Source organism: Juglans microcarpa x Juglans regia, chromosome 6S (genome assembly GCF_004785595.1).
Source record: "Juglans microcarpa x Juglans regia isolate MS1-56 chromosome 6S, Jm3101_v1.0, whole genome shotgun sequence".
NCBI classification, from domain to species: Eukaryota; Viridiplantae; Streptophyta; class Magnoliopsida; order Fagales; family Juglandaceae; genus Juglans; species Juglans microcarpa x Juglans regia.
The window spans coordinates 8,394,638-8,412,887 of record NC_054605.1 but is presented as its reverse complement, the minus strand read 5'-3'; the positions used below and the strand labels follow the sequence as shown (position 1 = coordinate 8,412,887).

Genomic DNA, 18,250 nt, shown 5'->3' with positions numbered 1-18,250 from the left:
AAAGCAAAGAAAGACATGAAAGCATGAATTGTATGAAGATACGTAACGGCCACATGAATGAATGAAAATGGTACCAATGAATGGGCAGATTGCAATGTCAGGTAAGTAGTACTAGTAGTGCACCCAGTGCTGCCACCTGACTAAAAAGCGATTCACAACCCGTGGCCACGGGGGGAGTCCGGGTCCAAAGGAAGACCGCTAACCCCAACACATGGGGCGTAATAGTGTGTACTGGCCTATGAAAGTGATAAGAAAGAATGTATGAACGCATGTATGCATGAACGCACGAATGCACGAACTTTTAAGAAATGAAGGCATTGATGGGGACATGTTTTACGAAAAGAAAGCCCCTTTCAAAAGAATACCCCGTCTAGTGATGTTTTCAAAAGAACGCACGTATGCACGCATGCATGTACGTATAGTATGTATGAATGATGAATGCATGAAAGAAAACCTATGTTGTTATATTTTAACTATGAAGTAATGCTTACGAGTTATCGACTCATTTTATTTTTTATGCATATCCCTCCCCCTCATAGGAACTGAATGATCAGGACAGACACGACCCATGGAAAGAGCACGGAAGTCTAGGCACGGGTTTTAATAGTATGAGAGCCCCTTTTTATTGTAAGATTAATGTTTTCCACTGTAAATCTCTTTTATTCTAAAAGCACATTTTTATGTTATAAACATAGAGTCTTGCACCCTGAGTATGCAGGTAAAAAGTTTTAAATCGAACGGTAATTCTCGTCGTCCTTTATAAAAATATTTTATAAAAAGTCACACCACAAGGACGGACGTTACACCCGTAGTCCATTCCAAAAATGCTCATTTATCTCAAGTGGGATTTTCATCCGTATAAACCCAAAAGTTTTAGAAAACAGCTCGGTGCTAGACCTGAGTGTTACAATCAGTCACAAAACGCTTAACTATCTTCACATTGTCACTCATCTACCTACATCGATGACACGAAATATAGGATAAATTCAAATGTTTAAATTTTTAGAATATAAGGTATAGATTGGGTATTCTTTCTAGATCTAAATCATGGATTGTATCAAAAGTTGACTCAATTATTTTTTTTTTTTTTTTAGTAAAATTAGATAAACTCACGAGGTATGCCTCATTTTAAAAAAAATATTAATAGGGTAATGATACGGTAATGACCTATTTACAACTTATAAACAACTTAAAATTAGTCTCCTTGTTACATCAAGCTAAGCAATCCAACAACATAAAAGGAATCAGAATATGTCAAGGTTCTCCTATAGTGAGTCATATGCTATTTGCAGATGACAGTATACTATTCTGCGAGGCATCTCTCAATGAAAATGAAGCAATGCAGAGAATATTGGAGACTTATGAGAAAGCATCAGGCCAGAAAATTAATAGAGACAAGACATCAATGGTATTTAGCAAAAATGTTAATCCATCTACTCAAGCAGAGATAATGTCCCATTGGAATATTCAAGAATATCAGCAATATGATAAGTATTTGGGGCTCCTACCAATGATTGGCATATCTAAAACCCAAGCATTCTCAGACATAAAGCATAGAGTGTGGAAGAATTTGCAATGTTGGAAGGAGAAGCTCTTGTCACAAGGTGGAAAAAGAAGTGGTTATTAAAGCAGTTGCCCTATCCATCCCTACTTACTCTATGGGTTGCTTTAAACTTTCAATTTCTTTATGTAATGAGCTGGAACAAATGATGGCAAACTTCTGGTGGGGTTAGAAAAGAGAGGAGAAGAAAATACATTGGATTAGTTGGCAAAACATGTTCAAGCCTAAAGGTGCAGGTGGTATGGGGTTTAAAAAGCTGAGTTGTTTTAATGATGCACTTCTTGCTAAGCAAGGATGAAGACTCATGTAAATGGAAGACAGTCTATTGTATAAGGTGTTTAAGGCTAAATATTTTCCAAACAATAATTTCCTGGAAGTTAACATAGGTTATAATAGCTCTTGTGCATGGAAAGGCATATGGATTGTGAAGTAAAAAATGGCTCAAGGCTACAGATGGAGAGTTGGGAATGGGGAAGAAATTAATATTTGGAATGATTATTGGATTCTAGGTTTTCAAGATTTAAAGACACATAGGAGAGAAGGGTGTGAGAGAGAAGGGTGTGAGAGAGAAGGGTGTGAAAGAGTAAATGAGTTGATTGATCCCCATAGCAGATGGTGGGATGTTTCGGATGTTCAAAACGTAAGAAGAATGCTACCTCCTACAGCAGCAGATGCAATTTTAAAGTTGATCATAAGCCCCTCAAGTCATTGAGATAAAACGATATGGGACAGGGAGAAAAGTGGAAAATTCAGTGTTCAAAGGGCTTATAAACTGTTTAAGAGTATGGAAGAGCATACATAGGGAGAGGCCTCAAATACCAACAGACGAAGGCAGTTCTGGAAGAGCCTATGGAGCTTGAAAGTACCTAACAAAGTTAAAATATTTGCTTGGAGGGCTTGCAGGGATAGTCTGCCAACAAAATTAAATCTGAGCAAGAAAAAGGTTGTGATGAATGACATATGCCAACTATGTTCTAATTCAGTTGAAGACACAATTCATGCTCTATATAAATGCCCCTAGTTGTTAACAGATTGGATGAAGTTCTTTCCAGATTTATAATTCAATGATATAGGTCTAACTTTTGAAGACAGAGCAAAACAGGTGCAAGATAGCAAGAAAATGAGCATTAGAAAGATTTTTCTTGTTAGCATGAGGTAACTGGTATAGAAGAAATCAATGGCTATTTGAAGACAAAAAGCTCTCTACATAGGAAATATTCAACCAAGCTTTGAGTTTGCAGCAAAGTTTTGAGGTAGCAAAGGACAGATCTTGGGGGAGTTTGAATACCAACCTCCACCACAAGGTGTTTTTTAACTTAATATTGATGGAGCCATTTTTCATGAACAAGGATATGCTGGAATTGGTGTGATACTTGGGGACTGTGCAGGGGAGGTCATCATGACAGCAACAAAAAAAGAGGTAGTAGTTCAAGGATCTTTTGACATAAGAATTGTTGGCTATCTTTAGAGGCTTACAATTATGTCTACCATTTGGAATACAACACTTGATCATTGAAAGTGATTCTCTCTTAGTGGTGCAAGAAGTTCAAGACTTACAACAATCTGATACATTGTTGGGAAATCTGGTTTTAGATGTACGATAGATGATGCAAAGATTTCAGAATTGCACTATAGAACATGTTTACAGATTTTCAAATGTTGCGGCTCACGCACTTGCTAGATATGCAAGAAATGTTGATGATTTAATGGTTTGGTGGGGAGTTTGTTCCCCCTTATATTCAGCAGCTCATTCGGATTGAAAAGTCTATATAATTTTCTAGTTTATGATGAAATAAAATTATGTATTCTCTATCAAATAAAAAAATATATATGATAATACTTTTTATTATATTTAGAAACATCAAATAAAAAACAAAAATCAAAATAAAATTTACTTTTTATTATATTTAGAAACATCAAATAAAAAACAAAAATCAAAATAAAATTTAAAGTAATATTATTTTATTACATAATTGTATACGAGTTGTTAATTAGTAGTAAGTCATTTCCCTTCTATCTGTGATTGCTTTTTTTGTCGGCCCAAAGCTCCGTGCCCAGATTTCCCACTGCCAAGTTGGAGCAAGCCAAGTTCCAACCCCTTGCCCCGTTGCTGTAAAACCCCGTAGCATCCTCTCGACATTCTATCCCCTCCTCGGGGCTCCAATTTGCTTTATGGAGAGGGGAACCAAGGACTCCGACTCGGGCTCGGATAAGACGAAGGGTGCTATGAACATCGAAGGGTACCCGGTGAAGGGTCTGTCAATTGCAGGCCACGAAACCTGCGTAATGTTCCCCACTCTCAAATTGGCCTTCGATATCGGCCGTTTCCCCCAGCAAGCTATAAGCCACGACTTCCTCTGCATCTCCCACGCCCACATGGACCACATTGTGAGTCCCTTTTGTGCTTTCTTTACGGTTTCTAGTTTTTTTTTTTTTTTTTTTTAATTGCTCTTGAAATTGGAATCGTATCGTTTACGTTTTAGTTTGTTGTCTATACTTTTAATTCGGGGTTTGCTATCTACCTGATGTTATTATTTATCTTGATGTTTTTGGAGCTTTTTATTTTGTGGTATGGACCTCTGATAATTTAGAGTGGTTAGATAGTAAATACTATGTACGTATTGACGTTATTTGTGTTTTTATCTTGGTTATTCTAAGTCCCCATTGTAAATAAGCAATAGCGAACCAAAGAGTGTGATGGTATGGAATGTTGGGTTGGATTGTTGAGCTTAAGCATTGTTTTGGTACTGTCTTTTAAATGAATTGGGAATTAAGATTTTAAGGATTATTCTATATTTGAGGTTTAACTGCAAGATTTCTAAGAGCTGAGGATCTTTTATCTTATTATAAGGCCTACGCTTTTTTTTTTTTTCCATTCCACGCTCTGTGATTCAGCCATATGTTCTATTTCATCCTAGAGGTTGAGACAGGGCGAAAGTAAACAAGTGGTAGACTGATCGTTCCCCTCCATATACCTCTGTTGAAGAGATCATGTTAAAGTTTTCATACATATTGAAAACTTTCTTCTGTAGAGTTTGTTCTTTAATCTAATGATACTCTGTTAAAGTCAGATTTGCAGTAAAATTTATCTCTATCTAATATTTTGTTCCAATCCTCAGCTAGTGTCTAAATGGTTTTAGTTGGAATTCAACTGAAGCATCAATTTTCAGACGTTTGTAGAAGTCAGTTTTTTTTTTTTTTTTTTGGGTGAAGTGCATCTTTGATGAACCTTTCAAGCATAATTTGATGTTAGGGCATGGTATTTACGTGTCCACCAATGCAAACAATTATCAATTCTTTAGTACAACTATCAAATTCTCGATGTTACAGCTAAAATATCAAACGATGCAAACCTCCTTTCTTCCATTCAGACAGAAAGAAAATCCAGGAAAATGGTGTTTGTCCTATCTTCTTGGTATTTTATTGAACTTTCCATGTTAGAAATTGCAGTTTTTATTTCTCTTGGTTAGTTTGGATCGCACATGGAGTTTTATTTATTTTTTTGATATTATTGATCTGTATAATTGCCTTTATTGATATTACTTAGAATTCTATTCATGATTTCATAAATTTACAGGGAGGGCTTCCCATGTATGTTGCAACTCGTGGCTTATTCAGCATGAAGCCACCTACAATCATTGTACCAAAATGTATAAAGAAAGATGTCGAACAACTCTTTGAAGTGCACAGAAGAATGGACCAATCAGAGTTGAACCATAATCTGATTGGCTTGGATGTTGGTAATAGTTGATCTTCAAATAAATTATCTCTCCAACTGAGATTTTGGAATCGTCTGCTCTCTTCTCCTTGAATAATTGTAAGTCATGCTCATAATGATTTCGCAGGAGAAGAGTTTTACTTGAGAAAAGACCTCAAAGTAAGAGCTTTTCAGACTTACCATGCCATACCTAGCCAGGTATCCTAATTACTTATAATTTTTTTCTGTAGATGCTAACTTGTTGGTATATACTTGAGCTATCCTAATTTAATGACTTTGAATGCTCATGGTAGGGTTATGTAGTTTACTCTATAAAACAGAAACTTAAGCAGGAGTACGTTGGCCTTTCTGGGAATGAGATTAAAAATTTGAAGTCATCAGGTGTGGAGGTCTGTCTTGGCAGTTGCCTTCATAAACTCTTATCAATAATATCTGATTGGTAATTTGCTGCCTTTACTTTTTGATAATTTTTATATTGCAATTTTATATTCCTTTTCCAGCACTTCTTTATTGCAATATTGTTCTTTTCTGCTGTTAGTTCGATGAGGAGAGAACTAGAAGCAGGATGTGAGAAACCGATCATGGCAGGAATGTAACGCCCCAATGGAAGGCCCAAACCACATGGCCTATACTTTAAAAGGACTAATCAATGATACAATTGGAGCCCCATTGAGACCTTATAAAGAGCAAGAACTTCTCCTTCCCAAGCAATGTGAAATCTCATACACCACCTACCATTATCCATATTATATGGGGTATCACAATCTACCCCCCTTAAATTCCCGACGTCCTTGTCGAGCCTGTCTATTATAGGTGGCACGGCTCAAGTCCCACATTGACTAGTCCTTTTAGAGTATAGGCCATGTGGTTTGGGCCTTCCATTGGGGCATTACAAGGAAAATCTTCCCTGTTATGGATGAACAATTTTCTTGTTAAAATTATTTGATATGAAAATAAGCTTAGATTTTATTTTATTTATTGTGTTAAGTACAATTAGCGCAGAGTTTTACGAGCCATAATTTGAGTAGGTGGAGATATGTTGCTTGCTTTTGCGACATTGAGGAGAAATATTGTTGGGACAAAGTTCTTGCAAATATATTGAAACTTTATGACATGGCTGATAGATGCTTGCATTAGAAGGCTCTACTTTTTACCCAAGATCTTGTTTGGTGCCTGTTGTTCTCTTTAATTCTCTAATCCTCGGAAGGTTTTTACATTTGGTTTTCTGGAAACATAGCCTTCTTTGAATTTCAAATCTAAATCTCCCTTTCTTCCCACTTTTGTAACATATATATATATATATATATTTATGAATCCTGGGATTGCTTTTTCAGATTACATACACAATAACAGCACCAGAAATTGCTTTCACTGGAGATACCACGTCTGACTTCATGATTGACCAAAATAACACTGATGTTCTGAGATCAAGGATTCTTGTTATGGAGGTGAACCACTTTGTTTGTTGAAATTCTCTTGTATTTTTAGTGACTTATTTATTTATTTTTTGCCCATGGCCTTCTGGCAGAATGGCACTAGTTGGGGTTTCAACACAACCACCAACCCCCCCTCCCCCCCCCCCCCCCCCCCCCCCCCCCCCCCCCCCCCCCCCCGCGGGCAACTATTATGGCTGATGTCCCTCAAAAACTTGCATAGCAAAAACAAAAAAAAAGAAACATAACAAAGACGTATTTTGCTGGATGAATTTTGTATCTAATGCACTCTCTCTCTCACTCTCTCTCCCTATCTCTCTCTCTCACATGCATGCCACACAGCAATCACATGCACGCACAAACAACCACCCACCCACAGCCATTCCTGCACACATGTGCATGAATGAGTAATTATATAGATGAACTTACAGCAATCAAAGGACACATGGTAAATATTGAAGACTGTTTGTGATTTGGCTTTTTGGCCTTTCTCCTCATGGTTATACAGAAGATGGGTTTTCTTTGACATTTTAGTAAATGAAGCTGGCTTAATCAGAATATTTTTCATTTATTGCTCCACTTGAACTTTACACTCAAAAGTAATTCGAGTAACACTTGTCATGGAGGGAAAAACCAGAGAGAAGTCTGTCACAATCTTGCTATTTGTTTATGTAGTGTGGAGTGATGTGAAATGTGGTCTCTGTGTGTGTGTGTGTGTTAAACTAAGGGAACCTTCAATAATTGTTTTGTGGTGGCTTGCAATTTAATCTACTGCAGTACAATTATAGTTCATTAACGAGTGGTCAAACTGTAATTGATCACTGTTCTCTGTTATGCATGCTTGTGTTAGATCATGTGGATCAAGTACAAGGAAGTTCCATACTCAAAATCATCTCTCTTTTTTTCTCCCATTTCTTTGGTCTTAAATGTTGACGGTTCATGCAATTTGGCTACATGTGTTCTTCAGATGGCTATGCTTTCCTTCAGACACTTTCCTATTTGTTGTATATCGCTTGGACATGCATTCATGTGCGCATACCCACAATTGCCTTACTGTCTACATGGGTTGTATGGCTCAAAGTCGTCATAGTATCTATGATGGTTTGTGCTGTGGGTTCGGATTTTATGTATTATCAATATATTATACTTGCCACGCGTTGTTTACTGCAGAGCACCTTTCTTGATAACTCTGTTTCAGTGGAGGATGCGAGAGTCTATGGACACACTCATCTATCTGAGGTTGAGTGTCCAAACTTTTGTAGTTTGAAACTACCATGTTCCATGTCTCAATGACCTCTTGATTGTATGATGCATCTTTCCGAGTCTCTTACTCTTTGTTTAATTTTGTGGGGGAGCTTCTACCAGATAATAAGTCATGCTGAGAGGTTTGAGAACAAGGCAATCCTTCTCATACACTTTTCAGCTCGCTACAGACTTGAGGTATTTTTGTACAAACTGCCATCGTGACTTATCATTGCTGTTTGCAAGATATTATGACTGCTCGTGATTTATTATTTCTGTTACCAAGATATTATGCCTTCTCTCTGATAAATTCTCCACTACCAAACAATGAATAGATAGTTCACTTGTAGGTTGCTGCTATGCATATCATACCAAATTGGCTCAAAAGAATTGTCATCCTTATTTATTCTGCTATTGACTCATCACAAATTTAAAAATTTTGTAAGAGCAGGATGAGAGGCAAATTATATATAATGGTTTATTGTCTAATGCCGTCTTCTCCTTTTGTACTATGTTAATTTCTACTTTGATTTATCAGGAAATTCAACAAGCTGTTTCTGCATTGCCTCTGCCTTTAGCAGGTCGAGTATTTGCACTTACAGAAGGATTCTGATGACGTCGAGAGGAGATTTATTTCCAATAGTTTCTTGGGCTTTTTTTTTTTTTCGCGCCGGGGGGGGGGGGGGGGGGGGCGTGTTGGGGGAGGTTGTTAAATCTGATAGCAAGATCTGCTTTCTGAACACAATGTCTAATGCAGTGACTTAATGGAGTTATAGATGGACGAATCAGAGAACTAACCTATTTAGTTGGGCAAACCTTACCAATTATCCAGGTATTGTGAAGTTCACTTACTTTGTATTTTATAATACATTTATGTATGCTACAAGATGGTTGTCCCAATCTAGTGCTATGTGATAATTTCAACTGGTTTAAAATGTGGTAGCTTGATGCTTTCCTTGTCAGGTTTATACTGCTGCCTCTTGCATTCCCGAGTCTGTCTTCACCCTCCATAGATTTCGGCTCTTTACAAAACTCCGGAATGAAATATCAGCTAAGAAAACTTTTCTTTTTCACTTATCAAAAAGAAAACTTTTCATCCTTGACACAGTTGATGATACCTTCAAGCTGAAGTTCCCAACTGCAGGACTTTAAACCTAACTTTGATGATGCGGAAGAACACAACTGTTTGAGGAAACCTCTCAATTCCCAAATACATCAAATCAATAATCTCTTTAGCAACCGATAAAGGATGCTCAACAAGCCCATCAACAATTCCCAAGTCTCCAAAACCAAAGAACCTGGTTTCTCAATCAAAGCTCCCCGGTATGCCCATTTTCAGACGAATCAAATCCCAATGGAAACTCCAGCTTTGTCCCTGAATTTCCAAAATCTGAATAATCTATCCTCAAAAGTTGTTCTCATTCCAAGAAGGGATTGTCTTTTCACGTGAACATGTCGAATAATAACCACCTCCCCGAAGTTCAAAATTGCCAACCCCAGAAATCTTGGATGGAATTGAAGAATGCATGGACCTACATATGGTCTCATTAGAAGTGATGTGAACAAGATCCCTTGATCTTTGATTGATAATCGTTTCTCACGACTAAATATCAGGTTGCAACAAAAGCTCGCAGTTCAAAAGAGCACACCAACTTACCAAGCATACGATGTGATTTGGTATGGGGGCAAGTTAAAATTGATGCCCCACCCTCGAACTATCCTAAAGGGGGGTGTCCAAATGTGGAAAGCTTCCTGCAGCGTAGGGGCTCCCTGATTTCTGCACCGACCAGCGTTGTGTGCGCAAGAGGAGGATGACGGTATTTACAAACATTTTAGACTCAAGAATAGCAATGAAATGGGATTGGAGAAAAAGATTCAAGAGAGCTCTTGAAAAATTTCGAGGGAAAGAAGCTTACTTTGCCTTCAAGTTGGGGAGAAGTGAATGGAACAAAAGGGTCTCTTTATGAATAAGATTACCAAGCTTAATGTATCCACAATCTATCTGTTATCTATATAATTTCTGGAGTTTTGCTACACAACCTCCACCACACTCTATACTGCACATTTTTTAAAATTTTAAAATTTTTTAATATTTTTTTTTTAATTTTTTTGAGTTTATTTTTTTAAAATTATTTCAAATTTTCTATTTATTATTCATATAATAAATATTTGATAAAAGAAAAAAATAATAAAAATTAAAAAGTATAGAGTATAGAATATGAGGAGGTTGTGAAGATTTATTCATATCGTTATTGCTTACTAAGTAATCCCCACTTTCCTTGAGATAATAGTCAATTTTTATCAAATTAATGATATCCCTCTCTAAAATGTAGCTCTCATGCCAACTAAATAGCAGATTGATAAAACTTCTAAAACATATATAGTTTTTTTTTTTTCATTTAAGTTTCCTTTGTCTCGACCCCACCAAAGGATTATTGGGTGCATATACTTATGCTGCATAGAAGGACATGGTAATCTGCTTTCCCTTGCAACCTTTCTCCTCTTAATACGTATGTGAGATTCTAAGAGGGTCAAACGTGTGTTCTTCCTTTTCTTCTTCTTCGCTGCTAGCCTATGTTGGCGTGAGTTGTATATTAAAATGAAAGTGGAGTAATTTTAGAGAGTGGGATGGAAAGAAATTCTTTCCTTCACATGTTAGCTTAATTATAGGAGCAAAATCTGTATAACTTAGAATAGAAAATATATTTTGATATGTACTCGTAGAGGAGATTGTAACAGGTAAGAATGATTGAATACACACAAAGAACTTTTTGACATGGTATCACAGCCTCACCCTGGTACCCACCCACCCTAAACATTGCGTCCCTCACCTCGCCCACCACGTCATCGGACTCCGATGGCTAAGATGACCGAAGCTCTTACCAAAGTCCAACCACCGACCCTGACCACTGAACCCTCCGCTGCTCCGATTAGCATCAAGTTGGATGGAATCAACTATGCTCTCTGGTCCCAAGTTGTCGAGATGTATATCTCTGGCAAAGACAAGCTGGGATATATCAATGGTGATATACCACAACCACCTTCAATGGATCCAACCTTTCGGAAATGGCGCACCGACAATGCCATTGTCAAAGGTTGGTTGATCAACTCCATGGACCCATCCTTGATAGGGAATTTCATTCGGTTTCCTACAGCAAAGTTGGTGTGGAATTCCATTGCTACCACTTACTTCGATGGTAGTGACACGTCTCAGGTCTATGATCTTCGACGTCGCGTGACACAACTTAAACAGGTTGGAGACTCCCTGGAGAAATACTACAACGACCTTCAAGGGTTATGGCGTGAGATTGACTTCCGACGTCCTAATCCTATGGAGTGTGTAGTTGATATTCACAACTATAATCTTCTCCTTCAGGAAGACAGAGTGTATGTTTTCTTGGATGGGCTGGATGATCGCCTAGATAAGACTTAGGGCGACGTGCTGCAGCTTCGTCCGTTTCGTACTGTGGAGCAAGCGTACACCCAAGTCTGCCACGAAGCCCTCCGTCAATCTGTTATGATCACTAGCAGTGCAGATATGATTTATAGCGCTGTTCTCACCACCAAAGGGCTCAAACTTGGTTCCCTTTGCCCAACCTCCTACCGTGCACAATGGCAGGCATAAGTCTCAAACATCTTCAGAGGGCTTGAAGTGCTCTCATTGCGGCAAATCGAAGCACACTCATGACACTTGTTTTAAACTGCACGGGTATCCTGATTGGTGGAATGATCTCCAGGCTAAAAAGGGTTGTGACTTGGGCACTAAGGATGAAGGCTCTGGTAAAGTAGCTGTGGCTACTGCCGAACCTCAACTCTCCTTCACACCATTGATGGCACTGGTTCCAAACTCTTGTAGCTGTGGTTGTGCTTGCTATACTTCGACTAAGGATGATAACCATGGTGCATGGCTACTGGACTCCAGCGCCACTGACCACATGACGTTTGCTGCTACGAATTTCACCACGACTTCCCTACCGCGACGTACCAATATTGCCAATGCTAATGGCGTTACCTCCCTTGTCACTGGCGCGGGCACTGTGACCTTATCCCTTACATTACAGCTGCATAATACTTTGCTTGTTCCATCCTTATCTCATAAGCTTCTCTCTATGAGCCAAGTCACCTTTGATCTTAATTGCATTGTGCTAATGTATCCTACTTTCTGTCTTCTCCAGGACATTCTAACGAAGGAGATCATTGGGCGTGGTACTAAGAGGGGGGAACTCTACTATATGGATGACTTGAGCTTGGGTCGAGCACATCATACGCAACATACTCTTGGTGTCAAAGAAAGGAACTCTGGCTTTAGCACCATCGGTTAGGACATCCGTCCTTCACCTATATGAAACATTTGCTTCCGGATTTATTTTCTCAATTGAAAACTTTTGATTTTCAATGTGAAACTTGCATTTTGGCGCTTCTTTTCCTTTAAGTTTGAATAAAAAGGATACTCCATTTACTTTGATCCACTCGATGTGTGGGGACCTTCCCCAATTACTACTGTATCCAGCTTCAAATAGTTTGTGTTGTTTGTTGATGATTGTACCCTCATGACTTGGCTTTATTTGCTCAAACATAAAGACGAAGAACTAGGCGTATTTAAATCATTTCATGCAATGGTGCAAACACAATTTTCCGCTAAGGTTCAGGTCCTTTGATCAGATAATGGTGGTGAATATGTCAATCACCAATTTCATGAGTATTTTCAACAACACGGCATTATTCATGAAACTTCATGCCCCCAAACGCCTCAACAAAACGGCATTGTTGAGCGAAAAAACTGACATGTTCTTGAAACAGCTCGCGCTCTCTTAGTTGGTGCCTATGCTCCTAATCGATTTTGGGCTGACGCCGTTACCACTATAGTTCATCTGCTCAACCGAATGCCATCTAAGGTGTTGGACTTCTGAACCCCATTACAAGCCCCCTCGGGCTATACTCATGTGCCTGCAGTCTTGATGCTTCCCACACGTGTATTTGGGTGCGTTGCGTATGTCCATCTCCATAAAAACCAGCGGACTAAGCTAGACCCCTGTGCTCATCGGTGCTTATTTTTGGGCTATGTTTTTCATTGAAAATGATATAGATGCTATGATCCCACTTCTGGCCGCACCTATATTACTATGGATGTCACCTTCATGGAAACTGAAACATATTTTTCACCCACTTCTCCTCCTCGGGGGGAGACTAGACAGGAAGAGCAGAATTGGATGGAATTAAATTGGCCGAATGTATCTGAAACACACGTGGAACCGAGGCCACCAGAACATGTCTCTCTGGCAACTGAACACCATGAAAATGAACACGAAGCGCATGTTACTTCCCCCTCTGTAGTACCCGAAGACCCAACTCCTGAGAATGATCCTAAGGTAAGCTTGTAACATACTAGTTCTGGATTTAGGGTATAAGAGTAAATTTCTTAGTAAAAATTTTTCTATTATTATTATGATTATAGTTTTATCAGATTTTATATTTATTTTATTTTAAGAATTACTATTATAATTTTATTTGAAAATTTTTAGAGTCTGTTTTAATAATGATTACTAAATTGTATCAGACTATGTTCACTAGAGTTGGTTTGAAATTTAAAGTTTATATTTTTCTCTACCTCCACCGAACCTTATCTCTTGTTTTTAGCCTCTATTTTACACACTTTAAACCACCAATCAGTAAGTTTCATCCCACTTTCTGTTGAATTTGAAATTCTAACCTTATATTCAGCCTCATCCCTAGCTTAGTAAATTCAAATTCTAGTGGAAACCGACTCTGTTAGTGAGTAACGATTTCCACTCCGCACGTCTACACTCTCATTCACGTGCACGTCTCTACCCTTCTAGATTTTCCTTGTATTTTTTCCCTATCATCTACCATTATAAAGCTGGCTTACCTCGTATACGAGAAGAGAAACTCGGAGAAAAAAAAAACCGTGAGCCACCAACTTCTTTTCGCAACAACTCCACGCTGTTCAGAGGCGCCGAACCCCCTCTCCGGCGTCACAAAAGGTTCCGACCAGCCCAGCCCCAGCTCAGCCACTCTTTTTCGGTAAGCCGACCGCCGCCGACCTCCTCTTTTTCCCTCTCTTTTGTTTTGGTCCTACAGTTTCTCTCTCTAAACTCTCTCTCTCTCTCGCCCTCACTCGGTGCCGCACCACCATAGGAACTCCGAGTCGCGTCGCCGGTCACTCCCAACCACCCAGAGCTGCCGTCGCACTCAGCCCTCTCTTGGTGAGATCCCCTTGCGTAGAACTCTCTCTCTCTCTCTCTCTCTCTCTCAAACTCTCTGTTTCCCTCTTAAGCCCGTGTGTTTCGGGTTTTGGCAGAAACCCGTGAATTTATTTTGATGGGCCCTTGGGCCTTAGGCCCTTGTATGCGTGGGATGGACTATTTCTGTCGTTCGGCTCATGTAGTAATATTATGTTATGGGCCAGATTGTAGTATTTTACAGAAACTATTATAATTATTTTAAATGGACTTGTACTTTAATTTGTATTTGATTTTATTTTATTTCAACAACAGTTTACTAACTTATTGGGCTTAACATCTTAAAAGTCAGTTTTTCTTAAATAAATATATTAATCAAAGACTATTTTTATAAGGATGTTTTGCAAATATTTTGTTAATATTCCTTTGTCTATTTAGTAGAATTTAATAAAATTATTATATTAAGAATTTAATAAAATTATGATGTTATGATTATTTAATAAAGTTTATTAGGTTTCTTATAAGATTTAATAATTATGTTAAGAACTGAAACTTAGTCTAAGAATTTAAGTTTTATGAATTATTTTAAAATAGTTCGAGTATTCTTCTAAATTATAAATTAGTATTTAAGTAATTTAAATGCCATGATTTATTGATTATGGTGTTAAACAAAAGATTTACTTGACTATCTTTTAGATTGTGAATTTAATTTAGTAGGATATTTAGTTCATATTGTTCCCAAACAGATTTAGTGATAGTTATTATTTCATATAGGTCTCAAGTTACAAAGTGTTATTCAAGAAGAAACGCAGAGAGGTAAGTAATTTGATCACAAGTTTAGGATTATCACAGTTCAGTTTATAGATAATTGGTATTCAAGATAGTTCATTTCCACTCAATTATTTATGTACCACTCATGTCATATGCAAACATGTCATCTGGCATAGCATACTATTTTTTCATTCCGCATCATGTTTAAATTCAGAAATTATGATTATGTATGTAGTATGTCATGCATCTCATGTGTATAAGACACGTAAGCCATCTTAAATTCAAGTGAAAGATAATATCAGATCAGTTATTAAGATGGTCATTCAGATACATGGTACCAATGCAGTTCAGTTTCAGGGTGGATGTGCAAGCCACGAACTCAGTCGTGGTCCACCATAGTATGCCAGAATACTATCAGCGGCTCCCCTTGCGGCCGCAGGATGTAGGGCCGGTGCACAACCTCATACACAGGGTTAAGTGTGTTGGCCAGTCAGATCAGTTAGCTAATTCAGTCAAAACAGTCATGCATAGCACAAGCATCAGTATGAATAGTCATGATTTTAAACTCTCAGCATGAAAGTTTTTATGAAAACCTTATGTTTAGTATGTTTACATTGTGATGGATTCCTTACTGAGTCTTCGACTCATTTTTGTTTATTTTCATGTTTTTTAACCACCCAGGTGATGATGATGAATACGAGCAGGCAGGCCAGGAGTAGAAGGAGCATTAAATTTTTGTTCAGACTTTCTAAAATAAAACATGCTTTTATGACATGAGTTTTGTTCAGTTTATTTCATTTAAATTTTTGGAAGACATTTTATTAGACATTTTCTACAAAATAAATTTTCTAAATTCATTTATGAAATTTGAGGTCGCTTGCCGGATTTATTTTTATGAAAAGTACGTGACACTCCTAGCCTTTGAGAAGGGGGTGTTACAAAGCTTCTTTAACACAAACATCTTAGCACCTCCTGTTGGTTATGTGTTACCTAACAGGCACAATCGTGGCAAGCCTCCAAGCCGCTACTCACCAGACATTAAGGAAAGAAGATCAAGATATCCTATTGCTAATTATGTGTCTACAAAGGAGCTTAATGAACCTCTCAAGACATTTGTGCATAACATTTCCGTGTGTCATGTTCCAACAAGGGTGGAGGAAGCCTTGGAAGACCCGAAGTGGACTCAGGCAATCAAAGATGAAATGGAGGCACTAATGAAGAACAAGACATGGAATCTAGTGTTGTTACCGGAAGGGGAAAAAAAGAACAATGGGGTGCAAATGGGTGTTTTCCATTAAACACAAAGCTGATGGATCTATAGAAAGATACAAGGCAAGACTAGTGGCAAAAGGGTATACTCAAACATATGGTATAGACTATCAAGATACTTTCTCACCAGTAGCTAAATTAAATACTGTTAGAGTGTTGATATCTCTTATAGCAAATTTAAATTGGCCACTACATCAGTTTGACGTGAAAAATGTCTTTCTTCATGGCGAGCTTAAAGAAGAAGTTTATATGGACATCCCTCCAGGCTACTTAGTGACCATGGGAACTAATGAGGTGTGTAAGTTGCAAGGAGACTTGTATGGGTTAAAACAATCACCGCGGGCATGCTTCGGGTGATTCAGCTTGGCAATGAAGAAGTATGGCTTCCAACAGAGCAATGCAGACCACACTTTGTTTGTAAAAAAACAGCAAGGAAAAGTCACGGCTCTGATTGTCTATGTCGATGATATGATCATTACAGGAGTTGAAGTTGAAGAGATCTCACGACTCCAAGGGCAGTTGGTTAGTGAATTTGAAATGAAGAATCTAGGGTGGGCTCAAGTATTTCCTTGGGATAGAGGTCGCCAGATCAACCCAAGGCATATTTTTATCTCAAAGAAAATATGTCCTAGATTTATTATCTGAAGTTGGACTGTTGAAGTGCAAACCAGTGGATACCCCAATTTTCCAAAATCACAAACTTGGGGTATATACGAACCAGAAACCAACTGACAAGTGCAGATATCAACGGTTAGTTAGCAAACTGATTTATCTCTCTCATACTCATCCAGATATTGCGTATGTTGTGAGTGTAGTGAGTCAATTTATGCATTGTCCAAGTGAAGAACACATGGAGGCTGTAATTTGAATACTAAAGTACTTTAAGTCTTCTCCAGAAAAAGGGCTCATGATTTCTAAAAATGATCATGTAAGGGTTGATGGCTATACAAACACAGATTGGGCTGGGAACATCTCTGATAGGAAGTCGACGTCAGGGTATTTCACATTTGTAGGTGGAAACCTTGTGACATGGAGAAGTAAGAAACAAAAGGTGGTGGCACTCTCTAGTGCAGAGGCAGAATTTCGTGGGATGGCCAAGGGGTTGTGTGAGTTTTTCTGCTTGAAAAGACTACTAGTCGAGATCGGTTTTGCTCCCGAGTCTGAAATGAACCTCTTATGTGACAATAAAGCGGCTATAGATATTTCACCCAATCCGGTCCAACATGAAGGAACCAAGCACGTAGAGGTTGATCGACACTTCATCAAACATAATCTAGAGACTAATACAATCTCGTTCCCATTTGTCAAATATGAGGACCATCTTGCAGATATACTTACCAAAGCCGTGTCAAGCAAAGACTTCCACAACTCACTAATCAAGTTGCGCATGAAGGATCCGTATGCATCAACTTGAGGGGGAGTGTTGGCGTGAGTTGTATATTAAAAGGAAAGTGGAGTAATTTTAGAGAGTGGGATGGAAATAAATTTTTTCCTTCACACATTAGCTTAATTATAGGAGCAAAATCTGTATAGCTTAGAATAGAAAATATATTTTGATATGTACTCGTAGAGGAGATTGTAACAGAGTAAGAATGATTGAATATACACAAAGAACTTTTTGACAGCCTGCTATACCACCACCCACCAAAACTAATATTCTGCGAAGATGAGCTAAAGGTGAGCAAGAAGAAGACGCAGAGGCAAGCTTCAAAACCCATCCCTCTCTTTCACTATTTCTCTCTCTCTCTCTCTCTCTCTCTCTAGCCGGAACTGTGTGAAATCTGTTCACCCAAGTTTTACAATGAATGCAGCTGTGCTCCCTTTATCAAGGCCCTCGCTCTCTAACCAAATCAGTCCTCCCATTCGATTTACGAACCTGATTCAATTGTTTGAAAAGTAAGGCATTTGAGTTTCAATATATAGATTTTTTTTTCCCATTTAAGTTTCTTTCTCCTCTTAATACGTATGTGAGATTCTATACTAGAGGGTCAAAGTGTGTTCTTTCTCCTTGACTTATTTATAAATGTGTGTGCGTGTGTAATTTGTTTGAGAAACG

General features: G+C 38.2%; 1 protein-coding gene across 3 annotated transcripts; it reads left to right on the top strand.

Annotated features, from left to right (window-relative positions):
* Window positions 1-3,585: 3,585 nt before the first annotated feature.
* Window positions 3,586-8,796, top strand: LOC121237863 (tRNase Z TRZ1). Of its 3 annotated transcripts, XM_041134770.1 has the most exons (8): window positions 3,589-3,949; window positions 5,139-5,301; window positions 5,407-5,477; window positions 5,573-5,668; window positions 6,614-6,727; window positions 7,883-7,951; window positions 8,078-8,152; window positions 8,493-8,796. In XM_041134770.1, exons 1-8 carry the CDS (start codon window positions 3,734-3,736, stop codon window positions 8,565-8,567), a joined length of 879 nt encoding a protein of 292 aa, XP_040990704.1. In that variant the 5' UTR covers window positions 3,589-3,733; the 3' UTR covers window positions 8,568-8,796. The 3 variants fall into 3 exon arrangements, with proteins under 3 accessions (XP_040990705.1, XP_040990706.1, XP_040990704.1); XM_041134771.1 differs by lacking the exon at window positions 5,573-5,668 and having other exon boundaries at window positions 3,586-3,949; XM_041134772.1 differs by lacking the exon at window positions 6,614-6,727 and having other exon boundaries at window positions 3,586-3,949.
* Window positions 8,797-18,250: the final 9,454 nt, after the last annotated feature.

Coding starts and splice junctions, on each gene's coding strand:
- LOC121237863 (XM_041134770.1), top strand. CDS start 3,734: ATGGAGAGGGGAACCAAGGACTCCGACTCGGGCTCGGATAAGACGAAG. Junction 3,950..5,138: donor ACGCCCACATGGACCACATT/GTGAGTCCCTTT, acceptor ATAAATTTACAG/GGAGGGCTTCCCATGTATGT. Junction 6,728..7,882: donor CAAGGATTCTTGTTATGGAG/GTGAACCACTTT, acceptor TGTTTACTGCAG/AGCACCTTTCTTGATAACTC.